The sequence below is a fragment of the Camelus ferus genome, chromosome 1 (genome assembly GCF_009834535.1).
Source record: "Camelus ferus isolate YT-003-E chromosome 1, BCGSAC_Cfer_1.0, whole genome shotgun sequence".
Taxonomy (NCBI): Eukaryota; Metazoa; Chordata; class Mammalia; order Artiodactyla; family Camelidae; genus Camelus; species Camelus ferus.
The window spans coordinates 115,276,535-115,304,418 of NC_045696.1; the positions used below are offsets into that span (position 1 = coordinate 115,276,535).

The 27,884-nt window shown below is 39.1% G+C and overlaps 1 protein-coding gene across 4 annotated transcripts in view; it reads left to right on the forward strand.

The window, feature by feature from the left end:
* The window catches only part of ZNF385D (zinc finger protein 385D), a 290,314-nt gene that overhangs the window by 128,333 nt on the left and 134,097 nt on the right, over window positions 1-27,884 (forward strand). The window contains exon 3 of one of the 4 annotated variants that reach the window (XM_032488691.1): window positions 23,554-23,630. The exons of the other annotated variants lie outside the window; for them this stretch is intronic. Coding sequence (XP_032344582.1) covers window positions 23,607-23,630 — 24 coding nt within the window. The 5' untranslated portion in view covers window positions 23,554-23,606. The remainder of the gene's footprint in view (window positions 1-23,553; window positions 23,631-27,884) is intronic. 4 annotated transcript variants of the gene reach the window in all.

The window sequence follows — 27,884 nt, forward strand, 5'->3', positions numbered from 1 at the left end:
TTCCATTCATCTTTCCATTTATTGTTAGCAAAGACGTCTCTCAGTCTAGCCTTTATGGAGGTAGTGGGGGTCATGATAAGCAGAGGAAGATGAGTGAATTCGGAAAACCCATCTGTCCTTCTAGTCAGGGTTCTCAAGAGTCCCGTCTTGGTGATGGAGAAGCATCACACCATCCTCAGATACCTGTCTCTTCATCTCCCTCTACCTAATAAGACTGAACTCAGTGTCACTATTGCAGAAAGCAATGGATGACTTACTGGCCTTTAACCATGTGAGTGCACAGAATTGTAGCTACTCCTAGTAAACACAGTACCTACTTATTTGGGGAAAAATAAATTTAGAGCAACTTCATCCATAATATCTCCATTCTATGTCATAAGAATATAGAATAATATTTCTAACACAACATTCTTAGCCTTTCAAAGTATACTTATGTACCTCATGCCATTTGGCCATCACAAAAAGCCAGAAATGGTTTTATTTATCATTTCTGTTTTATAGAAGAAAAGAGTAAAGTGAAGATGAGAGAGATTGAGACCTTTGTCCCAGCTCACATAGCTAGTAAAAATCAGGTCTGAGACTGGTGTTGAACTCGCCACATGTAGTTTTTCTTTTTTTCCGTAAAGAGTAGCATAATGGGAGCAGACTGCCTGGATACGAAACATAGCTCTGCATCTTCACTTCTCTGTTAAGGATCCCTCCACATCCCCATCTGTGAAATGGGGAATAATGATAGCTTTGTGGCAGACAGACCCCAGAGTGGCTCCCATGAGCCCCACCTTCACACCCTTGTGTACCTCCTCCTCTTGGGTGTGGGCAGGACCTACGGTTTACTTCTGTCCAGTAGAATATGGCAACAGTGATGGGACGGACATAATTATGTGTACATGATTATGCTACATAAGATTGAAACATCAATCTTACAAGGAGATTTTTCTCTCTTACTGGCTTTGAATAAGCAGGTTACCATGTTGTGAGTTGCTCATAGAGAGAAAAGGAACTTGGCAGCCTTAGGCCACCATCTAGCAGGGAAATAAGGCCCAGTTCAACCGCCCGTAAGAACTGAATGCAGCCAATAGCAAGTGAGTGAAGAGATGGATCCTTCCCTAGCTAATCCTCAGATGAGGCTGCATCCCAGGCTGACACCTTCATTACCATCCTGCAGAGGACCCAGCTAAGCTGGGAGATGAGACATGCATGTTGTTTGAAGCCACTGACTTTGTAGTTAAATTGTCATACATCAGTAGACAACTAATTCACCCGAGTAGAGCTATTGTGAGATTAAATCTTGAAATAGTATAAAGTGCTTGTATCCACATCAGGCACGTTGTAGTAATTCAGTAACAGTTAGCGTCATCATCTTGCTTTATTCTTTGATTCAGTAATGTAGTGAGAGCTTGAGAGCCATACACTGATAATTGTGTTCTTATCTAGCTGGCTGTATAGTTGGTGCATGATACCTGCTCAGGTCTCCTAGAAGCTTATGATGATGCCTTTATGAAGACACATTGCTTTGTTTATGCATCCTTTCATATGTACATTTTTGTAGCTATGACTACTGCCTAAATTGCCCCTACAATTTGAGGGTCTTTTAAATTAAGCAAGCCTCAGCGATATTCAAAGGAAGTAATCCTGGTATAGTGGCTTGTTAATCAAGACATTTTGATTGCAAGTGACAGAAACCCAAGTTAGACTAGATTAAGAAAAAACAGGAAATTTATTAGCCTGATAATTAGGAATGGTACGAGTAAAGCTAGGGACAGATGAAAAGCGGGGTTCAAAAGCCATCAGGCCCCTCTTTCCATCTTTCCTTGCCTCTCATCAGTGTTTCTCTTTGCATGTGGGTTTCATTTGTCTTTGTATGGCTTTGGAAATGGCTGCAAGCCAGTCTAGCTTGTGTATGAACAGTTCCAAGAGCAGAACGTCAAGAACACATCCTCTCTTAGCTTCTTCTTGAAAAGAATCCCAGAGATGAATATTCCTGGCTCTTCTTAGATTCTATTCTGATACTTCAGACCAATGAGTATGTGCACTGTGGGACCAAGGACTCTTAGAAGCCGAGAATAGTTCATGCAACTGCTCCTATTTCTAAGGGGGTGGAACTACTTCCCAAAAGAAGGACGGGAAGACGTGTTAACTAGACAAAACAGTGGTGTCTGGGGTTTATTTAGCAACATTTTTCTCAAGTGCCTGGATTTTAAATATTTACTACTGGAAAACCTGATTTGGATAGCATTCTCCATAAATGAGCCATTTGGCTTGCTAATAGATGATTATGAAGCATAAATTGACGCTACACTTCTGAGCACTTTTTTCTTCCTTATTTTAATTAGTGTTTCTGGAATTAAAGGCCCAGAGATTGAAATCTGAAAACAATTAATGGTAATTCTGTCTGTTGCTGACCCTGATGATTTAGCTCGGTTAGCTAGAGCTGTGTGTTAATGAGGCTGATGTGGTGAATGAATCCCTATGTGGGCCAGTAGGTTACACTCATCCTGGAATATGGATTCTACTCTTACTCTAACCTTCTGAAAAAAACACCTTCTTTGGGATGTGGGATGAAGCAAGTGAAATTATTTAGCACAATTCTATTTAGCACAGCTGGGAAGACAATGCCACAGCTACTCCTTGAGAAAGTGGTGGGTAGCCATTTACGTTCAGGAAGAACAGCATGATCATTTTCATATTAATTACCTGATTACACCCCAACGTTGGCTGACATATCTCTGACAAGATGTTTAGAAAGATTTCCCCCCTTCTCTCAGTGAGGTCACATCATCCCAAGTCACTCTTATGAAAATGAATGAAACTTATTGGAAATAGCTGTAAATGTTAATACGATGACTAGGGAAGACTTTGATTTTATTTCACAACCGGATTTGAAAACACGTTCATCTGTAGATGGGATTTTGATGTTTCTATGCGAAACCAAAAATGAAGCTTTATCTGGAGGGTAAGACAAGGAAAAGTAATGGTGGCTATGATCAGAGTAAAAATAATAAGAAAAACAGTAACTGGAATTTTTTGAGCTCTTCTTTGGGTCAACTATGGTGGTAACTGATTTCCATAATTTATTTTCATAAGAACCTCTTCAGGTAAATAATTTATTTTCTATATGCTACAGCAAAAGAAGCAGAAGCAGAATAGGTAACAATAACTTGTTTTGTGTTACACTTACGCAGCGATTTGAACATTCAAAGTCCAGAGCCCACAGTTTTAGCCACCATCTGGTAATTCTACCTTTTCAGTTATCTGTCATCCCACTTGTGGCGTGATAACCAGCAACATTCAGAATTCATGTTCCTAGTGACATTCCTAAAAGACCCACAGAATTACCAGAAAATAATACAGTTTTGCATATGGGTCAGTTGATTGCAAGTAACACAGTACTTACTATTGGTTGCAAGTAACACAATGCTATTCAAACTTGCTTATCTATGTTAATTTTAGATAACCTAAAATTAAAGTACATAAGATAAGGTTAAGTAAATTAGGCAATTTGCTGGAAGAATAAAGGGACATTCTCATGGAACTCAAATGCAGGACTGACAAGGGACGAGACCAGACAGCCATCAGGGTCCTGGATTAATCTCTCTCTCTCTCCAGAGCTAAGTGGTCTCTCGTCTGTGTTTCTCCCTGGAGATACGCATTTTTTCTCTGTGTCTATAGGTAGTTCTCTCTGGTCCAATACGCCCATGGCCTCCAGCTCACAGGAGGTTTCCACTGAAGCAGCAACAGAACCTAAACCAGTATCTCTAAAACCCAAATATAAATTCCTAGGATAAGGAATGGAATTTGATCAGAGGGCTACTGTCCGTTTAAGTACTAGAGGATGGGAGAGTTTTCCAAGAAGTTGTGGGACTGGAAAGACATAATTGGCAGATAACATCCTTGGGCCTAATCAATACAGTGATCCTCTGTGGACAGTGTGATGAGGATATTGAGTGCAGAGCACCAGAAAAATGGAAACAGTGTATGGATCTTATTTAGGAAGGCCTGGCTTCAGATTTGCTGTTCTTTATTTACTACCTGTGCTAGCTTTGGCTGATTTTATTAATGTCAGTTTGCTTCAATTTTGTCACCTGTTAAACCACAACAATAATAAATGCCACCTTCAGCTGTTAGAGAATTCCATAAACTCATTAATGCAAAAGTTTCCCCAACTAAACAACAAATAAATGTTCATCATTCTTTATTGTAGATGAGTCAGTTTTATATTGAAGACTGTATTTGTGTGTGTGTATGTATTTAAGAAGCCATCCATTACTGGGTACACCATCAGTTTTAAGAATAATTTTGGAAAGAAAGAAACACAGCTAGGAAGTTAATTTTGATTAATGTAAATAAATGTTCTGCTCTGTAAATGCATCAGAATAGAGGAATCATTTTAATTAAAGACTGCATTCCCCAATTTTGCCTGATAGTGTATGATTTGTGATAAGTATACAAGAGAGGGCAAGAGCTATTCCCCGACCTCAAAACAAGAGGCAGGTATTAGAACATCATCCATTTGCAGCAGAATTGATCAGAAGAAAATAGTTTTGACCCGTAAGTAACATCTCTTTTTGAAAGCTAGCAGCCTCCTGCCTCCGACATGGAGGTTAAATCCTAATTATCTCCGCAGAGAGAGATGGTGGGGCTGTTCTGACAATGGGGTGGAAAGGTCTGAGAGTGGCATTTATTTAATAGAAGCCACAGTCACTGTCTTGTAGCTGCTTCCTCTAATCAGAACGTTTTGTTTTCCAGTTCAGGTCCCCCTGTGAGGGAGCCCGCATGCTGGGGTGCAGATCGTCTGTTCTGGGAGCTCTGGTCCTTCTCCGTTTTGCTCTTACTAGCTTTACAGCCTGGGAGCCAATTAACTTCTCCAGGCTTGGGTTTCTTCATCTAGTTCAGATGTGTTCCACAGTCACCTGTGGATCTAAAATGTATTATTGATGTTCCTTTTTGTACATAAAATGTGTGATATTTCATATACACTCTGTGGTTCAGTCAGGGTAACCGCAGGAAAAAAAATCTCCTCAAAAGGGTTTCCTAGGAGAGAGTTCAACAAAGGACTGTGCTCGGAGCTCAGGGCAATGCTGAACGAACCAATCCAGAGATGGCATCACGACCATGCCTGGCTTGAAGGGATGTGGGAAGAAAGCATGCCGCTGGAGCCCAGGAGAGCTGGGCTGGGCAGAGGGCGGCAGGGCTCAAGCTATGGTCACTAAGATGCAGTCACTGCCCTTGAGATGTGAATCTTCGGAGAGAGCTGGGGAAGGTATACTTCCTCCTGTTGCTGCCTCCACGGGCCAAACACAGCTAGAAGTCAGGTGGAAGGGAGGCAGGCGATGGAGTCCACAGACAGAGCCCTTCAGGGAACAGAGGGACTCATACCCTAGTTTCTTTCCACCTTGCTCTACTAATTAATTTCCGTAAGCTCATCTCTTAATCATCAGCATCACTTAAGTCTCAGGCCTCACCTTATCTCACCTCCTTGGTTCGCACTGTGAACCACCCATTTCCTCCTTTGTCCTTGGATCCTGGAACACAAAACTCTCCTCCTTTCCTCTTACTCCTCTCTGTTCTTTGCTGAGCACCCCTCTTCCATTTCCAAAACTCGATATCTTTCTCTGCAGAGAACTGTCAGGCTAGTTGTCCCAAGTAATTGAAATTCCTCAGCTTTGATCATGTCACTTCACAGCTTAAAACAAAACAAACAAACAAAAAAATCAAGCAAGCAAAAAACTTCCAGCAACTTGTTAATCCAAACAAATGGAAGGTAACTCTTTATTTTGACTGTCCATTTCCGGTATCTTTCAATTCCACATCCCGTTCTGAGCATTTTTCCATCTGTTCGTCTACATACATAGAGAAACTCTTAACAGAGTCTATGAGTTTATCAACATAGACTTCCATTTTGATTTTATTTTTTTAAATTGAGGTTTAGTTGATTTACAATGCTGTGTTAGTCTCTGGTGTACAGCATAGTGATTTGGTCATATGTGTGTACATATCCTTTTTCACATTCTTTTCCACATTCTTTTCCATTATGGTTTATTACAGGATAATGTGTATGGTTCCCTGAGCTCTACAGCAGGACCTTGTTGTTTACCTATTCTGGATATAGTAGTTTTTAATCTGCTAATCCCAGATTCCTAATTTATCCCTCCGCCCTTCTTTCCCCTTTGGTAACCATAAGTTTGTTTTCTGTGTCTGAATCTGTTTCTGTTTTGTAAATAAGTATATTTGTGTCATTTTTTTTTTTAAGATTTCACATATAAATGATACCATATGATGTTTGTCTTTCTCTGTCTGGCTTACTTCACTCAGTATGATCATCTCTAGGTCCATCCATGTTGCTGCAAATGGCATTATTTCATTCTTTTTTATGGCTGAGTAATTAGATCTCCATTTTTAAAACCTTTCCCTGCAGAAAACATGTATTTCCTCTTCTGATGTTGTCTGTACTATTCAGGCTGGGTGGGCTCTAGGAACCAACCAACACCTCCAACTCTCAGCGGTTCGACACAGTGAAACTTTAGTTTTCGTTCTTGAGGATTCACGTGGCACAGCTGAGCAGCTGCTCTCCTTGAAGGTACTCAGCAATGCTGTTCCACCAACTCAACACAAGCCCCTCTCTGTGACTGAGTCAGATAATACGAGGGCTTTCACTGCCTCAGCCTGGATGTGAGATGCACTTCCACATGCACTTCATCGGCTAGCTAGCGTGCATCTGATGCCCGTGCCTCACCGCCACGTGCTGGGAGTGTAGACCACTCTGCATGGAATCCTTCCACCGTCTTGACTAACTGAATCAGTACCCACCCTTCAAGGTCTTTATAAAATATTACTGGCCCATTTATAAAATAGCACCAACCTATTTAAACTTTCCCCAACGTCCACTTCACCTTCCCATCAACTAGGTAAATATCTGCAGACTTTAAAAAACTTTGTATCGATAGCTAAAATAATTCAAGTAATTATCAATGTGATAGCTGTGTGTGGTTAAAAACTTTAAATACTGAAGAATAAAAAGTGAAAAGTAAAGACTGATCCCCACCTACACCCTCAATCCGCTTCCAGAGACAACTGATCACCACTTGTAAGTTTTGATTATAGTTTGATGCTTTTATTGTATATAAAGGCATACGTGCCTGGATATTTTTACACAAATGGAATCATGTTAGATATACTGTTCTGTCCTTTGCTGTTTTCACTTATTATGTTTGAGTTTTTTTCCTACACTAGCTCATAGAGAACTAACTCATTCTTTTTTCACACATAAAACAGTATATCGACATAATACAATTTACGTTATGTCATCCTGTAAGTGAACATTTTTCTTACCAGTTTTGGGCTCTTAGAAAAACTGCTATAACTTTATCATTAACTTCATCATCAATGTGCATAAAAAAATTGAACGCCTATGGGTGAATATCTTTATGAGAAGTTACTAGAAGGAAAATTGCCAGTTCTGAGGGGACACGTGCTTTTAACGTGGAGAGCAGGTGCCAAATCCTCTACCTGCAAAATAAAACAGAACTGTAGAACTGATTTACAACCCTACCAACAATATACGCAAATGTTTTTTTTTTGTTACCCTCTTACCAACTCTAGCTATTATCAACCTTTTAATCACTTAATTAAATTATATGCTGCTTTAAGAGAGACCATTTATTATCCATCTTTTTGTCTCCTCTGTTGCTTGGTACATAGAAAGCATTCAGTGTTTAATTGAAGGGTTTTTTGTTTTTTGGGTTTTTTTGTCCCGTAATTGAATGTGATGGTATTTAAGCTGGAACCTGAATGATGGTAGGTTTGAAGTAGTCAAAGATAAAGACAAAGGATTCCTGGTATCGACAGAATCGGAGACAGGAGCTGCAGAGGGTGGATTTATCTGTATAGTGAACAGCTCGTTCTGTCTGCAGGCGTAGGAGGAGTGGAGGACAAGTAACGGAGGAGAAGGTTGTAATTGTTTTCCTGTGGCTCTTGAAAGTGGGCTAATGAGTTCTGTTTTAATACTCTAGAAAAGGCAGGAAGCAGGGGAACAGGAGTTCTGAGTCCTAGTTTTGCTCCTGACTGACCCTGAGCTGGGATTTGTGCCTCTAGAACTAAATTGCCTCATCCCTAAAATCAAGAGTTGCATTTATTCGTCCATTTTTTTCCATCAATATTCGTACACTTGCCAAGGTGGGCCGGGCAGTTTATCAGTATCTCTGGGTACAACAGTGAATAAGATAGCCCGGTTTCTAATTCTCTCTGAACATCAAGGATCATACAGAATAGGGACCAAATGAAGAGATCATTGTAATACCGTGGGAGGTTGCCCAAATGGGGACACACACTTAAGGATGCCTGGGCACCATTTGTTGGAGCAGCTCATCACCCAGTATGGGCTGATCCGCACAAGCTTGCTGGAGGAAGGGCCCGCGACAGTCATCTTAGGGGTCAGACGTGTCTTCCAGGTCACTGATGAACGCAGCTACCTGGCTTGGAGGGAGCATGGCATCTTTGGATGCTTGTGAGCAAAAATGATGTGTTCACGCCTAATGTTCTATAAATAATTAGCATTCGATTTTGCTTTCTTTAACTGGTTTCATATTTAGCAGCCATTATAAAAGTGAAGCACTTGCTCTAGCCTAGACTTGTCATTACTAGTATATGTTGCTTTTTTAGGGATTTTCATTTGCAAAGGAGGTCAGGTGCTTTTCTCAACTCCCCAGTGCCTCAGCCCCAGGGGCTTTCTCCATTCCGGGAGAGCAGCCTCCAAACTTACATGTTACTTCCTACTCTTGAGGCTTCCTTGTAACACTTTGTGCTAATCAGTTGGAAGTATTCAGGCTAATGAATTGACACAAATGGCCTCGTTAGCTGAAGTTTTTATCTTCCTTTGAGGTTTTGAGTGTTTCACTTCATTTCATGCAAATGAGTCAGCAAGAAGAATTCAGATCTATCTTGGCCCTTGGTTTGTCTTCTGCTTTGTAAAATGAAAAAAATCTTTGGGGTTCACCCTGAGGAAGTGATTTCAAATATGTACTTTATAAATAATCTGGTTATTCATCCAGTTGTAATATATAGATTCAACTTCATTTTGTAAAATTGTGGGGTTTTGAATTATTATTATTTCAATTTTTATCATTGTTATTTACATACAAAGTGATAACGGTAAAATGCTCCTCAGAAGTAATAACCGTGGTAAAAATAATTATTCTTTTGACTTCTATTGCAACTTTCTATACTTAGGACAATCTCAGGATTTTCTGTTTTTCTTGAACTCTCAGTCCTTAGATGTGGGCTCTGTAAGATTAATCTTTAATTTTCTTATCTTTTCACCTGTTGTTCATATGTTTGGCTTGTTTTTTGTTTTTAATTTTGGGGACATTTTCTCCAGCTTATCTTTAAAATTTTCTGCCACATTTTGCACATGTACGTCCTTATTTATAATTTCTCAGAGCTTAATTTTGCCTTTAAATATTTTTTAACAGCATCCTCTTCTGATTTCATGCATGAGTATATTCTCTCATCTAGTGTGGAAATGAAACTTTTTTCCTGTGTATGTATGTATGCATGTGTGTATGTATGTTTGTTTTTGCTTTTTTGTTTGTTTTTCTTAATTTTTAATTTTTTGATTTATAATATTGTATTAGTTTTTCAGTGTACAGTAATTCAGATATACATATATAGATACATTCTTTTTCATTGCAGGTTACTACAAGCCATTGAATATAATTCCCTGTGCTGTACATTAGGACCTTGTTGTTTATCTGTTCTGTACATAGTAGTTTGTATCAGCCAGTCCCAAGCTCTCAATTTATCCCTCCCTCTCTCCTACCCTCTCTGGTAACCATATGTTTGTTTTCTGGGTCTATGAGCCTCTTTCTGTTTTGTAAATAAGTTGGTTTGTGTCATTTTTTTAGATTCCACATATAAGTGATATCATATGATGTTTGTCTTTCTCTGTCTGACTTACTTCACTTAGTACAACAATCTCTAGGTCCATCCATGTTGCTGCAAATGACATTATTTCATTCCTTTTTATAGGTGAGTATTTTTTGAGTATTATTTTTGTTTATGTCTCTGTCGTCCATATTGGAAGGTTCTCTCAAATGTCTTATGATCATCAGATTTAAATTCATTTTCAAGAGTAAATCACGAAAAGGTTCATTTGATGTCTGGTGTGGATGGTGGTGGTAGGATCAGCAATGTAGGGTGATAAAGTTGAGAGTTCTTTTCTGTTGGTTGGAAGACTATACATTAGAGACTGTGGGTTTTATTCTGGAACTTTCAGATGTTCTTGCAGGGCACCACTTAATGTTCTCTCTGGTGACTGTGACATCAGTCACTCATTACTTCCATGCCATCCAGGAGAACTGTGTTCTGTGACGACAGGTGTGTCCTGTACTTGTGCTGTCAAGTACGGTGGCCACTAGCAACACATGGCTGTTGAGATCTTGGATGGTAGCTCCTGCAATGAAAGAACTGGCTTTTATTTTATTAAATTTCCATAATCACATAAGGCTAGTAGCTACCATATTTGACAGCATAGTTCTAGACATTGGGAGGAAAAGCAGATTGGAAAATTTCAGTGATTTTACTGACCTTTACTAAACTCCAATTTAGTCAATTACTTATTTTCAAATGACTGCTGTATTTGATGTCTTCTGGTCTTGAACGTTTCCAAAACATACACCTCTTACTCCCCATGGTGATAAATCAAGAGTAAGCACAAAGTAGGAAGGGGAGGTGGGGCCTGCAGGTGCAACCACTCTTTATAAAGCACCCATTACTTTTAGAGCCCCAAGATTCACCCCAAAGGTACTTGGTGTCCCAAATTCCTGATGCTCGCTGTGACTCTGAGGGATAAATCAGATTGATTGTCTTCCTTTTATTTTTTTTGGGGGGGGCTGCTCCTTCTTTAAGTCTAGACCTCATCTTTTTTTGCTTTGTTCCATATTTGTGATATAGGGCCATAAATATCTCCTGTTGATTCTGGTTCTTGTGTTTCTTGAATTTTTTCAGGTGACAAACCAAAGGAAAAAGGGACAAATTTATTTATTCCCCGTCTTATGATAGACTTGTTTTATCTTCTACTTGAATTTGTTGTGATTCCATAACACTGCCTGGTTATCTGACTTTCTTCAAATATTGAGTTTAGAAATTGTGCCAACCACCTTAGAAATTTCTTAAGAGTTTATTATCTGTAGTTTTTAAAAACTTTATCATTTGGCAATATGTTATGCATGTCTGCATAGGAATTCATAGCATTAGTCCAGACTTATCCAAAATAGTAATCCATATTTAGTTAGAAAATTTTATTTAATTACCATGTTTTCATTTTTTCCTTAACAAAGTGATAGAATAAATAACTGATACATCTAGTATATTTTATGAGTAAATATAATTTAGCTTATTATGAAATTAACATTTAAAAATTTTACATTAAAAATAAAAATAAAGCATACTGAATCCACTAATTTGTCCTTTTAAAAACCAGTGTATTATACTGATATGATTGATTTTATATCCGTTGGTTTTATATAACTGATTTTAATCAATACAGTTAATTACATAATCTTAAACAAAAAAACAGGGGGAGGGTATAGCTCAGTGGTGGAGTGCATCCCTAAAATGTACAAGGTCCTGGGTTCAATCCCCAGTATCTCCATTAAAATAAATAAACCTTATCCCCCACCAAAAAGGACAAAAGAAAAATTTAAAAATCAAAATCAAGTTAGAAGGCCTTATTTGGGCATTTTTTAAATTGGAAAAAGGTAAGGGTATATATCAAAATAGAAATACTCTACTATTAGAAATCAAAAAATCCGCAGACTTCTCTATTTTCTTTCAACTTACATACTTTTTGGTCAGCCTTAAATATTTGTTCTACATGTACTGTGACTTTAAGTAAATACACTCTCTGAGCATCAGTTTCCTCACCCGTGAAACAGGAATAACAACACCAAACTTCATATTTGTGTAGTGGATCAGCATTACAGTCAATAAATGCTTGGCACATGGCAGATACTCATAAACAGGAACTATTCTAGTTAACCTGGAGAAGTTGTCTCCTATGCAAACCTTGCAGGAAATGCTCAGGCAGCTTAGGAAAACCTTTGGCTTTAAAAATGTAAAATGCAAACTCTTCCTGTTTAATGTTTCTATTTTTGATACTCCACGTGACTGACCCATCCAATAACCATGTGTACAATGTTTGGTATTTGCAAGCACTATACTTCTCCTTTAAAGAACCCTTCCAGAGCCCTTTCTCACTTTTCTCATTCTCACACATGCAATAACATTTCAACCAGATCTATAAAATGGCTTGTCCAGCATTTGCTGTTAAGAGGGCTGGATGTTTGTCCACAGTGGGAACCAGTATTTATTTTATAGTGACCTCCTGTAGAAAAGTCTGTGTGACCCCAGATTCCCATTAAAAAATAGTTGAAGTTCATTTAGAAACCACTGCCTTTTCTGGGGTCATTCTCTTCAAGCACCTTTATAAAGGCGACATTGGAAATACTTTTTTGAGCACGGTGGGTGAACTCAAGGATGCCTTGTTCCATTTAGGTCAGTCACAGAGAGAATTCCTATTAAGAGTTTTCTGAACATTAGACAACAGACTGAACTTATCCATAATCATTAAAGAAGTTGAATAAATAATACATAGTTTTGAAATTGAATAGATCTGTATTTGCCTCAGAAACCAGGAGAAACTCTAGAGAAACTGGGTGTGGTTTATTAGAAATTAGAATTCACTTTTCAAGTCCCTAAATATTTATTTACTTTACCTAAGTCATAATACCTAGTTTGTGCTTTAAAGCACATACATTCATATAGTCATAAATTCACTAAGGGCATAAATTGATGCTTGTGATTTTTTTTTTCTTCCAGGATGCAAGCCAATGGAAATTATTTGAGACTCCAGTCTCTTGTCTATTGGGCAGAAATCCCACTTTCTTTAGTTCTGAACAGTGACATTGCTCCACTGTCATTAAATCCAATTATAGAATTTGGTCCAGTTATATTTTTTATTCACATGTAAGTGATCCAGTTGGGAATATATTATACAGTACCTGCCAGCTCATTTCTCCTAAATTTCCTTCTTAATGACCAAGCTTAAAATGCTTCTATGTTTTCTAAAATTATTATTGTGGATCTTTTCTCCCATTAAACTAAAAGCTACACACATCTGTGGTTCTCTATTATTGTATTTCCTTACCTTTTTGAAACATTACTTTAAATATAAAATTGAAAAATAATTTGGAAATGAGATATGTGTGTATAATTTTATCCATATAAAATATTAAGCTGAATATATCCTCATAGATACGAAGTTCGAAAAGGCTGAAAAAATCAGCACTTACTTCCAAGTCTGATTTCTCTAAGACTCTCATGGTTATCTTTTATCATAAATAATTCAGCCCTTTATGAATTATTATAAATGTATTTGCTAAAAGGTGTTCCATAAAGAAATAGTTTTTTTTTTAAGGTATGGCATGTGAATCAGTAGATATCTTGCTAATTCCGTTTAATTCTTCTATTTTGCAGTCTCAGTCATTTTAGTTCACATTTTGTTTTTCTCTACTCATTAAATGTTGCCTGGGCCATTGTTCAGACATGTCTTAGTTTCTGTTTCTTCTCCTTTCTTCCCTATTCAACCGTCTCTCCACATGAATGTTGGATTAAACTTTCTAAAGACTGTCTATGATGTCATTTCCCACCCATTCAAAAAACACATTCAAGGTCTTTGGTGAGCTTACCTTAAAATAACCTTCCTTGGTTTATCACCTACTCCTATTCAATACTCCCAGATAAATTACAGAACGCTCAGTCGGCTGAAAAAGCTCTGCTACCTCCATGCCTTTCTCATCCCGTCAATTTTTATATGTCATTGCCTTGTCTGATGTGCCTCTCAGCACCCCTTCCATTTTTGGGGTCCTACCCAACTCTCAAGTCCAGGCTTCAAAGCCATTTTCCACTGAAGTCTTCCTCCTTTACTCCCGTCAGAGATCACTCTCATGTTTTCTCTTTCTCCCTTCCAAACTTCTATGCCATTTTATTTGTATGTTGTTTGTTACTCTGTGTGCATTCTGTTTATAAGTTTAGTGGAGTAGATAAAATACGTGATTTTTCTCTAGACACTTATTTTTAATAACACAGTTTCTAGCTCACATATGTTGAAGACAGATGCAAGAATTCTGCTTCTTCCATTTATAAATATTGATGCAACGTGCGTTGCAGGACTTCCTGAGTCCCATGATAACACAACTTGAAAATAATCTCTCTGAGTGTTCCCATTAGAAAAAAAAATGAAGCCACTAATTAATTAGGTTATAAATTAAAACCAGTTGACTAAACCTTGAACTGAAACAGAGCTTTATTTTTAAATCAAGCCCTAATTAATTAGTTAAAATACCTTGTTTTTTAGGCCAGTCATCAGTATCTTTTTCAAATCTCTGAGTACGCCAACTGTTGGCTATAATATTATCCAGCATCAAGTTTGCTGGCATAATTTGACACCTGGAAAAACCTAGGGAAAACTAGCATAGCTGTTATAAAAGTGAAACTTGCCAACTCTTCAGGCTATATTAGCAAAGGGACACATTTCTGAGACCAAATTAGTGGTTTTCAAGTCTGCAAGTGGGAAGAAACATCAAGAAGTTTGTCACAAGGCTATACTCTGTTTTTTCCTTCCATCATTAACCTCAGCTGTATCTGGTACCTATGAAGAGAAAAGAAAAGGTGGGAGTGGCAAACACTCAAATCCCCCTCCTCAGGAACACTTCTGATTATATTATACTCCAGGCTTCTATTTCCTCATTGTATCACCCGAAAAAATCAGAGTGTAACTGAGCAGGACCCTATGGTCGTCATTGGTGGCCATCTGATATCTGTAAATGGTGTTTGTAACTGCTTAACTGTATAATGGTTTAAAGGTTTTTTTTCATGCTCTTAGTGACCAGAATTAGGCTGGAGAGGAGGGAGTTTTGAGGCGGGGCAGGGGTCTGTGCAACCCCTTGTAATGCTGCGTGCTGCATCGATCATGCCCAGTGCCCTGCTCTTGACCCCAGTGCCCTTCTCCTGACCCTGACACCTCAGAAATGGCAGTTGGGTGTTCTGTGCATCTTGTTGTTCATAACTTGCCCCAACTGTGAATATCTGCAGTTATTTTTAGCCTCCTGTGGTTTCCTTGTATCCTGTTGGTTGAGGTGCAAGTCTCAGCCTGCAGCAAGAGGTCTGAGACCTCAGGCTGCCTAAAATGCTTGAAGCATTTATCAACCTGACTTTAAATTGCACAAGTTTTTCTCTAGAACATTTTTTCTACAGACCTCCTTCCTAGCACCCTTTGTTCCAGACACAAGAATATTATTAGAAGAGCCCCAAAGCTGGAGGTGAACTTCCAGCAAAGGGAAGGGGACCGCTGTACCTGCAAAAACAAGAACAACTTTGCAACAAGTTGTTACCTCATATTTGACCTCTATGGAAACTAGCTCTGCCCCTTAAACTCTTGAACTTTTACTGTAAAACCCGCTGCCTTCTCTCCCCAGCAGGCTCACAGTCTTAGAGGCATTAGCTCACTGTGACCTCCTTTGCCTGGCAAAGAAATAAAGCTGCCTTTTCTACTTCATCCAAAACTCTCCTGAGTCTCAATTCGGTAAGCAGAGTACAGAGGCCATGTTTCAGCAACAAGAGGATGTTGATGGATGAAAAATCTGTCTTCTGACTACATCATAGAGCTTGTGGACTATTTGAAGGTGAGACTAGGAGTCTCCAAAGAAAAGTAAGGTCCCTTCTTACGAGTCTCCCCAGCTCTGTCAACAGAATAGAGTAGTTTGTGACTTTTTAATCTTTTCTTTGCTCTGTAATTTTATTTATTCATTTAATTCTGTTATAAAATTACTGACATGTCAGTAAATTATTCTCAGACTCAAATTACCCTCTTCCCTTCTTGCCCATGCTAAAGTGGACCTCAGAGCCACTTTGAATAACTTTATTCCTTGTGTCATCTTTTTTTTTTAATTAAAAGATGATGGAGAGTTTCTGTGAACTTTTGCAGTAAAATGTTTATTATGTTTCAGTCAAAGCTGCCAAATTACTGCTTCTCCTGACCTGAAAAATTAAAATTTGTTTACAATGTGAAGTTGCATTGATATCAGTGCCTCTAGGTTGATGTCTTCAGAAGAGACTCAATCCACAATTAGGTGTCATGCATGCTTTTGATGAAAAACCACTTCAGGATGAAGGATTGGAAGTTGATGGTCCATGTATGTCAGTGTTTATGGAAGATGACTCTGGGACTTTGATGCTTATCTTTTTTATTTCTTTCTTCTGGGTCTAGAAGGTTTATGTCTGAAGACAGGTTAGTTTGCTTCACCAGGAGAGTTTTAGCATTGTTTCTGCTGCTTAATAGTCACCTGGGTTAGAAAAGTCCAGTTTGGCTGAGAACGATGTCTTCCTCTGTGGGAGGAAGGGCTGCCTTTGGGCGGATCACACTGAGCATAGCGTCCTGGGGTAGAAGAGAAAACTTAAAGAAGCTGGAAATTTCTAGAGGTGGTCTGGAAGTCAATGTGGCTCATGTAGTAGGTATGCCGTTGTCCTGTTTTATGTGTATGTGGGCTCCTGGTGCCAAGGGTGCTGAAGTGAAGACCTGTGCAGAAGTAATGGGGCTTGGAGGCTGAAGCTGAAAAAGGTGAGAAGCCTCATTGCTTAGAGAGCCCACAGTGACCACTCCAGGCGTCTGTTGGGCCTGGAACAACAATGGATGAAAGCTTATTGGTGAGCTACGTTCTCGTCCCTGGGAGAAATAGCTGGTGGGGTTCGAGTATGTGCTTGTCTGATGGAGGTACAACAGACCCCTGGTGTGTGTGAGCAGTGACAAGTGTGCTGCTCAGGGTTTCTTTTTTGCGTTCCAAACTCTATTAAGACAGATGTATCTTTTTAAGCCTGGGCTAGAGAGTGTCACAACTACCCAACTATTTAATATTGGTTAAGAAAGGTTAGAACTTGAATTAACTGTTGGTTTTACCAGTGGTGACAAATGAGCGGTTTAATGTTGTACTGTATGGATCGACTACATGATCCATAAATGTGGGTTGATGTCCATGCATTTTTTTTTAAACGTGTATATATGATTATCGTTACGGCTCACTAGCTAATTTCAAAGGGCAGTTGTATCCTAAGTCATAGATTTTGCTTCTTCTTTTCATGGGTCATGGCTGGAAGCTCTGATGACTGAATGACATTATAAATGAACATAGGATTGAAGAAATTGAAAAAAGTTTTAAGATCATTTATTGGGCATAGGGCAAGGTGGAGGGACTCCTCTAATTTAGTTTTTACGTTTTTTCCTCCAATCCTTATTTATGTTTTTTCTCCAATTCTTATTTAAGTTTTTCTCTAATTCTTATTTGTTTTTCTCCAATTCTTACTGATTTTTCCCCAATTCTTATTTAAGGTTTTCTCCAATTATTATTTATGTTTTCCTCCAATTCTTATTTATGCCAAATCAAACACTAAGCTTAAAATTTCCAGTTCCTATGTCATGGCTGCTTAAAGGGCCTCTAGTGGAAACTGTTATCCACCCAGATTCCCTCGATCTCCTTGACTGTATCTGTGTGGGCGTCCCAGCTTTGGTGTGCTTTTGCTTCCTACAGTCTAAACCTTTGACTCTTCTTCATCAAAGAGCCGTCGGGCTGCTAGACCCCAGGCAGAGAACCAGAAGTCTCTGGAAGTTTAAGAGCCCTGGATAGGTCCTTGGCAATGATTGACAGATGAGGGAATACACAAGCCTAGCTCCCTTACCTTGGATCAGGATGAACCATGGCATCGCCTACACTCCAGACAACCCCGTAGGATCAGGCTGAAGTCATTCTGCACAGGCGGGGGCCCTGAAATCCCACCCTTGATTGTCTTCTTCCGTTTCTCCCCACTGCTTCCCCTGCAAGTTTACCGGTTTTTCCTGGGAGCATGTCTTTAATTATCACTTGTACAGTATCGTCTTTATCTCAGAGTCTGCTTCTAGGAAAACAAACCTAACAGGTCCTTTCTAAAACAAAGTGACACACACCTTTATCTGTTAGCTAGCTCTGTTGCTATTCTTCATTCTATAGTTTCATGACGATGTTACAATCACGGGAAGTCCAGAGGACAAATGTACACTGCAAAATAACGGAATAATCCTGGCACTTCTGGTGGGAAGCATTACATAGAAACCCATATGGTTTTCATTGATAAAAGAACTTTTGAGCACTGCTGAAATGAACACGCAGAAGCCGTATCTGCTTGAATTGCTTCTTATCTTCCGTAACCAATGTCCTTCTGGGACAGCAACGCTAGCGAAAAGCTATCTGTGTTCTGTCTCCTTGGAATTGGACTGCATTAACCATTTCCCCGCCACCTTCCTGCATGTTAAGCACTAAACTGGGAAGCCAGGGTTAGATGGTGAGCAGCCATTGAGGTAGGTCTTTATGGCAAGATAAACCCATCAGAAAGCCTCTTGCCTCTGGCCAGTGCCCTGGCACTTTTCTTTTGTTTGTTTGTTTGTTTTTCCCCTTTTTAAACTTTTTTTTTTCCCTGCAGTTTTCTGGGACTAGTTTATCTTTTAGTTTCAGAACACCTTTTCTTTTCTGTCTTCCATTGCAATTTTAAACAAAGTCTATAATATATTTTTAGGGACCCAGAAGCAAAAATAAGCTCTATTCAAGTTTTTAAAATACGTTATGTGTACACATGTACGCGTGTACGCGTATACGCGTGTGTGTGTGTATGCACACGTATTTCTGGCGTGGGGTGGGGGTTGTGTTTAGAAAGGAAAATTTACTACTAATACCAAAAGCAAAGGATGGGAAAAAGGCTCTGCTTTACTCAGGTGCCCCTTCCCCAGCCTCCTCTGTTTCAGTTAAACTCATTAACAGAGATGGAACCTTGTCCACAAAAAATAGAATAAGAGTCATTTACGTTTCAGACGTTGTTTTGGATGTTCTGGCCCAGAATGGGCTCTAGTCTGAGGGTGAAGAGATGGGGATGAAAGATTTATCTGGGAGGTGAGGTGAGCCAGCATCATTGCTAAGATCACCCCACGGGGCCAGGGAGGCGGGGAGGAGGGAGAAAAGGCAGACCCTTGCTCATCACATTGCAACACTAGTCCTAGTCCAGTCATCCTTCCTGTTTTTTTTTTTTCTTCTTCTTTTTTTTGAGTTATAGTCAGTTTACAATGTTGTGTCAATTTCCAGCGTAGAGCATAACTTTTCAGTTACACATGAACATACATATATTCATTGTTGCATTCTTTTTCCCTGTGAGCTATCACAAGATCTTGTAGGGAGATTACCTGAGTGCCAGTGGAGGGATCACAAGCAGGGCTAGTTGGGAGTAGAGGGATCAAAGGGGAAAGCAGAAACAGACTACCCATGGCCGCAGGAGGAGGCACTGTGTGAGCTGAGGCTACCTTCCTCTGGTGGCGGTAGCCGTGTCAGGGACTCTCTGAGGTCAGGCCAGGATCTGCTCTGCGTGGTGGCATTTCACAGTCGACCAGCAGCTTGCTGTACAGGCTGTATTTCAGCCCTCGTCTCTCAGCCAGTATGGGGAATACAGTGCATTACCAAAAAGAAAAAAAAAAAAAAAAAAAAGGCCTGCCTAAGAGATCCACCGTTTCATGTGATTTAGAGCCACGAATGGCCCTGTGTTCTGGAATGCTTTTCCCTCGTGGAAGTTTTGTACTTTGATTGACAGATTCTAACTGCTTTCTACTTAGAAGAAAATGGAATAGGTTTTATTCTTGAAAGGTTCCTGTTGCTGGGATTTGAAATCTTAAAATAGAAGTTGCCATTACTTTCATATCTAAAAGATCTGATTTGAGAACAGGAGTTCAAGCAAACTGAAGCTTTACTGCAGATAGGGTTTTTGATGTTTTTTTTTTTTTTTCTGCAAAGCAGAAAATTACACATAATGCAATAATTGGTTTTTTTGTTTGTTTGTAAGAAGACAAAGTAGGAAGACAAAGTTAAGAAAGAGGGAAGGCTTTATGAGAAAATATAAATACTATTACAGAGGACACAGTGAGAAGAGAGAAGTATAGGGCACGGTGATAGATTGCCATCTGTGACAATCATTAAAGTGTTTCTCTTGGTGTTTATTTTTTATTTTAAGAGTAGTATCCTTTCACACAGACACTAAATTGTGATAGATAAATAGGTCATCAGACTGGAACACAGATGGAATACTGGAGAATGGTATCATTTAAGGTAGGGGCAGAGGAAAAGGATCATGTAATAGAATTGATGGAGAAGCAGCAAGTGTGGAAACACAGCAGGAAAGCTACATGAGGTTTCATTTGTCTCAGATAAGTCAAGAAAACTACAACTAATCATAAGTGGTGTGAGAATTTCTTATGTGCCAGAAAAATATATGAATTCAGTCTTTTGCAAATATGATTGCACTTGCTTTCCCACAACATACCTATATGTCACATGCTGTTATCTTAATTATACATATCCAGGCTTCAAGAGGTTAATTAACTTGTCTAATATTGTTACCGAGTACAAGCTTGTACTGCTCACCCCACGACAGGCCAACAAATTGAGAGATGAGTTCTGGGGGCAAGGAATAGTGACTTTATTCAGAAAGCCAGCAGACTGAGAAGATGGTGGACTAGTGTCCCAAAGAAGCATCTTGCCTGGGTTTGGATGCTAGTTTCTTTTATAGAGCAAAGAGGGGAAAGGGGGTGAGGAGGTAAAGTAAGATAAGGCAATAAGCTGTTGAAAATATTTTCTGGTTTTGGCCAGACTCTGGAGGGGATGTGCTAATGTCTTCCTTCCTGCAGCCATTTGCGGGTGGGCCTGGTCAGGGTGTTTCCTGTGAGCTAAACAAAGCTTAAGGCTCAGGCACAGGAGGCAGGGCTCCCCGAGATGGGCCATTATGTGTATTTTAACCCTCAGGCAACATCCCTTTAGTGATTAACTTGCAGCGAAAGCAATAGAATATGAAGTTTCAAGTAAAAGAAACTCATCCAATATGGAGTCAGATTTGTTCTTCTGTGTTACGACATCTCACCACTAGTCGGAGTTAGGAGTTGATGCTTGAAGGAGTGTCAGGCTTGAGCAGCTGGTAAAGATAAACAGCAAATATCAAAAGAGCTAAGAATTCAGATGCTTGATTGATCTATGATGGGGATTTTGTATAAAAAAATGTGATGGAAGTATAAGGGAGCCAGAAAGCCACTTATATGAAAGGTCATAGGTTAGTTATTAGAGAAGTTATAACTAATAAGAACTAGGGTTTTGAAAGAATATGTGGGGGAAAAAAAGAGTAGAACTCAAGTCTGTGGACAGAGTGAATTATGCATTTAAATTTGAGGGACAATAAAGTTCCTGGTAAATCAATGTTTAAGGTGTAACTCTGACACTAGGTTAATACATCCTAAATTAAATCCTCTATATGAGGACAATGTAGTCAACATTTGTGAGTTCCTAGTAAGCTAATTTATGTTCTTATAGACTTCACATTGTTGGCTTTTAAAACTACACATTGATTATCATAGTATTTAATCTTATAATCAGCTCATTAAAGGTAAGTCTGGATAAATAATGGTTTTAGAAATTATTAAATTTCTTTCACTTTGCTCTGTTTCCTTAATTATTCAGTGATGTGTCCTTCCCCTCAAGAGGTCTTTGACTAACAGAGACAAAGAGACTCGTTCCCTTTTGGGTAGGTAAAAGAGAGCATTGTTCCACTGGTGACTCTGCCACCTCAGTAAAGAAATGTGTAATGTGGAATTTCAGTTTATTACGATTTAATCCAAAAAGGATGTGAAGAAGCTCAAGAAGCATTTTTCATACTTACTTTTCTGAGTCACCGTGCCTAGCATGGGACTTTAAGATGCTGTATACATACGGGAAATTCTAATTTACTTCTGAAACGGATGGTTGAGTTGAGATTCATTTGAATATTCTGTGTTTAGTTTTTCTCCCGGATCAGATAGCATTACAGATAGCTGATGTAGTTTCAGGGGGGGCTTCTGCACCTCCCTCCTGCCCCTGCCCCTCTCTGCCCTCCCCAGTGTAGAAAAAAGAGGAGAAAGAGAACATGATCACTGCCTCCACTTAGTTAATTTTAATTAGCTTCTGTTCCTGGTATACCAGTGTGAGCCACTTGGCAGTGATTCTGCAGGATACAAAGTCAATAGATAAAAGCAATGCAATTTATTTCTTATGGTGCATCTTTTGAAGGTTCATTGTCAACTTTATTTCATAAACTCCCTTTTTTTCCATGAAATATTTGATGTCTACAAATCTATTGCTATCATATGTCAATTTAAAGCATGATCTAATGTAAACATCGTACTTCCGCTCCAGCTTAAGAAATTGAACATTATGTCTAACTTTTAAAATAATGTGTTTTTTTTCTCCCTGCTGAGTATATCCTTGCCTTCTTATCCGAAGTAATCAAGACCCAGAATGTCTTTTTCACCATTCCCATGTTTTACTTTATTGTTTTAGCCCCAGAGGATGTGCCCTTAAATAAAGGGCTGTTTAGTTCTGCTGCTTCTTTGGCATCACAGAAGTGTCATTTTATATGTGTTACCTCCTCTGTCACTTATTTCTTCCCTCAGAACCATGTGTCTGCGGTTCATCCCCATTGGCACGTTTAGCAGTCCTTGGGTTCTCATCAGGCTCTGTGTCTAAGGCATTGTATGAGCACTGGTCTCTCCCGCTGCAGATTGAGGTCTGGACCCATGTCTCTGCTGTTGTAAAGGCTGTTCCTGTTAACACTCTGGCACATATGTACATGTGCGCAATCCCATGAGTTTCTCTAGAGTCTGTTGCTAGGATTGGAACACTGGATCTTAACTATTCTAGGGTCTTATCTTCAATGGAAGTTCTCCAAAAATCATACCAGTTTTCACTCCCACCTAAGTATATAAGAATTCTTTTTGTTCTACATTACAAATGGTTGGTGCTATTGTACATTTAAATAAAAAATTATGCCAGTTTCTTAGATGAAAAATAGAATCCTGAATTAATTTTGTGTTTCCAGAAATGTTCCCGAATACTAACAAGAGTTGCTAAGCCTTTCACATTTGTGTTAGCTATTTATTTTTCCTTTTCTGTGAAATACCCGTTTTCTATTAGGTTATGAATATTCTTCTTACTGACTAGTTGGAGTTCTTTATGTATGAAAGATATGAACCCTTTGTCAGATTCGTGACTTGTCTTTTTTGCTCTCTTCCCAGGGACTTTTTTTGTTGCAGGGGGTGGGGGCTAATTAGGTCCATTTATTTATTTACTTTTAGGGGAGTACTGGGGATTGAACCCAGGACCTCGTGCATGCTAAGCCCGTGTTCTACCACTTGAACAGGGACTTTTGATGAACAAATGTTTTTAGTTTCAAAGTTATTTGAGCCTTTTTTTGATTTAAGTAAAAAAAATTTTTTTTCTACCATAGGGCTGTTAAAATATTCTTGTCTTCTTAAAGGTAAAATTTTGCCTTTCACAGTTAAGTCTATAATCTACAGGAGATTAGATTTTGTGTGTAGTATGAGGTATAAACCCAGTTTCATCTTTTTCCCTTAAGGGTAAACAGATGTCCCAGCTCATTGACTGATTTGTCGTTTCTGTGTCCACGGCATGACAATGACTTACTGGCCTCAGGTACGCTCCCACCTGAGGGTCATTGCCCTCGCTGGGTCCTCTGACTGAAGTGCTCTCCCCTCTGGTGGCTACGTGTTCCCTTCCTCACCTACTTCGTGCTTTTTCTCTAAAGCTCCTTTTCAGTGAGACCACATTCGTTTACACTTAAAAACCACCACTTGCCCAAACTTACTCAATCTCTCTTCCCTGCTTTATTTCCTCCATCACTCTTAGGACTATTTGAATGTGTTTATTTTCTTACTTACCTCATTCACCTCCCCCTCTCCCCACTATAACATGAGCACAATGAAGAGTAAGAATTTTGTCTGTTTTGTTACTGTGGGAACCCCAGCACGTAGAAAATTCCTGGCCCATAATCAGGACCCAGTGATACCCATTGAGTGAGCAGATGAATGAGCAAATTACATTTTGGAAAGGGATCTGCCCGTGGACTTCTGGACTATTTCAGTGGTCTGTTTCTTTTTCTCTGGGGGAGTCCCAGTGTTCCATGTCTGATAAGACGTGGTCTCTCCATGTTTTCGTTCTTTAAGGGGGGTTTGCATATCCTTGATAACTTCCTCTCCCACATCAATTTTAAAATTATCACATCCATGAAAAAACCTGACAACTATTTGATTCACATTGAATTGATTCTGTAGTTTGATTGGAAGGAACAGAGACATTTTTATTATTTCGTATCTTTCTACCCATCAATATGATTTATCTCTCATTTATATCGTTCTTTAATGTCTTCTATTATATTTTTTAAATTATCTCTCTGAGGTTCTGCACTGTTTGATAAATTCTTATTCTTGCAGACATTGTTAAGTTATTCACATATTCTTTAATTAAATCAGGAAGTCCTTCTCTTTAGCTAAACATTGACGTTATACATTCTAAAAATTAAATCAGAAAATATCTTGGACTTTTGAATAAAGGTAAAACTTTGAAGAAAGCTAGGCAATGTAATTCATCAGCAAATTTCCATTTCACTAAGAGATGAGAATCTAAAAAGAATCTAATTAAAACTACTGAGAAGGCTTAAGGAGGGAAGAAAAAGACATTTTGTTCTTAACTTGCAACTTTTCTCCCTTATGTGACCCATCCCCAGCAAAATTCATTAGTAGTTTCTCCCTTGTGTGTGTAACGATGACCCCGTTCTATAGCAATTATCATAAAACTGTCTTGTGCCATGGTTATCGCTGCACACATCTCTCCTCCCCACTGAACCGCACGTTCATTGAGACCAGCGACTTTATCTTGTCTTTATATCCTCAGGCTCGTCACAGCACCTGCCCTGCCGCAAACGGGCACTAGAAGCTTCTAGGCACGGGTATCCAAAGGAGATAACAGAATGTACTCTCAGTAAAGTCTTCAAAAGGGGCGTAGAAATTGGCCGGTGTGATAGTTCCTTCAGATCCATCCTTTCTCCCTAAGGATACTGGTGTTCCCATTCCTCTGCCAGCTCTCCTCTCTTCAGGCTTCCTTCTGGGCTCTTTCTTCTCTGCCATCCCCAGAAACATCAGTGCTCCCCCCAGGAGTCTCTGTAGTCCCCTCCTTTCTAACTTTACTCCAAAGCGTATTCCACATCACCTAGTCTGTGTCACCCATGCCCGCTGTCTTCCCTTACACTGAGAGCTATTAAACTCAGAACTTCAACACTGCACACTTTTAAACCCCTGTGACTTCTTTCTGATTTCCTCTCTACGTAACAGGTTCCAGTCGTGAACGCATTAATTCCTCTACCCACAAATACACCCCTACACACCTTTCTGAAATGTGCCATTTGTTCTGTATTCATGCAATGGTTAATGTTGTCACTCTCTGTTCAGTGACCCAGTGAGAAGAATCAGTCAAATAAATGATGCTGACTTAAAAGCCTGTCTCCTAAAACTCTCCCCAATCTCTCCCTCAAATCTCCCAGTTGCTACTGGCTAACTCATGACCTGGATTTTTCAGGTGGACTTTTGCAACAGCTTTAAAGTCTTCCTGACTCCAGACTGATTTTCTCCCTTCAGGTTCTCGTCTAAATTATTTTTCTGAAGATACAAATATGGTTGCATGTACTTTTGAGTTGGATGTTTTCTTATAGCTTAGCATTGCTCAAAGGACTAAAGTTCAGGTTCATGAACAGAGCCCACATCTTAAGTACCTGGTCCAATATCCCTGGCCACTTGCCTCTCTTCCACTCACACTGTTCCCCCCCAACTCACACTGTTCCCCATTCACACCTAAATTATGAATGTTTACTGACAATATAACATTCTTTTTTTTAAAATCACCTTTATTGTGGTATGGTTCCTGTACAGTAAACTACACATATTTCAGATGTACAATTTGATGAATTTTGATAGATATTTACACCCATGAAACCACCTCCACAATCAACGTAGCTAACATTTCCATCATCCCCCAGGAAGTACAGTTTTCAAATTCCCAATTTATCCCTTCTCACCCCTTTAACCCCTGGTAACCATAAGTTTGTTCTCTATGTCTGTGAGCCTGTTTTTGTTTTGTAGATAAGTTCCTTTGAACATCACATTCTTTTATACCTTTGCATGGGCTGTTTCTGTTATACTTGTCATCTCCACCTACGTAATTCCTACTTACTGAGCCCAAATTGGGTGATTTATATGACGTCTTCCAGGACATCCCCACTCTGAGTGAAGACCCCCTCCGCTCTGCTCCCCTGGCACTCTGCTGAGATCTTTATTTCCACACTTGCTCACTTGAGCTAAAATTTATTTATCTTTCTCTAACTGTATTCTAAGTCCCTTTCTGGAGATTGGAACTATTTGTTTTGCATTGTTGTATCTGTACAAGCCATTAGATTACATAGCCTTCTTCAGACAGACATCTGCAGAGACCCAAAAAATATCTGGACCCTTCCCAGGGCATCCTTCCATGTCCTTGACATTGATCACATGCCATCCACCTTGCAAGCTTCCATGTTTGAGTTCTTCCGTAAAATACCAAACTGATCAACCCTCTCAGTTTGTCTTTAATCCATTAATTTCAGTTTGTTGTCTATTAAGTAATCTCTCAACAATCAGTACAGAATACTTTAAATGATTCTGTGTTTCATGCATGACTTTATCATCGCTGGAGAAACAGCATATGAGTTGTTACTTCTGCCACTTACTTGGCTGTCAGTATTCGGAGGATGATGGTGTCTGGAAACCACAAAACCATTATGAATCTTGAACGTGTCTGACTCTGTTTCAAGTGCTTCACATAGATTATCTCATTTAATGCTCCCAGGCCTCTTTCCCAAGGTCAAAGATTAGTAGGTGACCATTCTGGAATGTGACTCCAAGTCCATCCAGCAATAAGATTCATATTCCAAGATACCTTAGTGTTTTAGAAACAATTACACTTTCGTTTTCCAGTGCTCAGCTCTCCCCTTCCTCACCTTTCTGAACCCTGTGTTGTCTTGATTGTATTTCTCTGGGGTTTATATGATCAGGTGCACATGGTTACAGGAACTCTTGCCAAGCTGGGCCATGCAGTTGCATGGTCTTTTCCTTTTCAGTGTTTTGGAATTGTTTGAAATTCAGCTTAGCAGACTGACCCTTGATCTGTGATGGGTTTGTCTTAAGAGTCAACACTGCCATTTCAGAGGTACTCGGGTAGCCTGATTATTTTGTGGGGTAATTGGCAGCAGTCTTTAGCACTAGTACATTTTCTTCGTTTCAATTGCCTTTTTTCTGTTTGCTTTTCTTAAGCCAAGCATTCTTCACAAAATGCAAATTGTCATCAAGAAATATCTGGAGAAGTGATTTAGAAAGTTCACTTAAAATACAAATAAATTCAGCAAGAGAGGATGGATGAAAATGGAGTTTTTAACTGTCATGTATTATTTTCAGGATGGAAGAAATTACACATTCTAAGAAATAGCGGAAAGCAGTGTTCACTAAGAGTTCCCAGCAGATTTTAGAGGAAGTAACATGATCTTAAATGATTTCTTGATGTTAAACTATTGTTTAGAAGGGTGATTATTTTAAATGGAGTTGCTTTCCTGACTAAAGATGAGCAACAATATTTTTTTTTTACCTGCAAACTATAATTTATTGACATCAAATAGCAGGTATTTTGGACTAAAGTTTATTTTTAGAAACCAAAGTTCCTTTTATTCAGGTTTGTTATTTAAAATATGTTTAGATAGAAACCTCCAATTTTTTTTTCAAAATGGGACAAAGATTGTATAAAAGCAATTCCTTTTCTCTCAAGACTTTCTTGAAATAAATCTAAAAAATACAAAAAGGAGAGATAGCT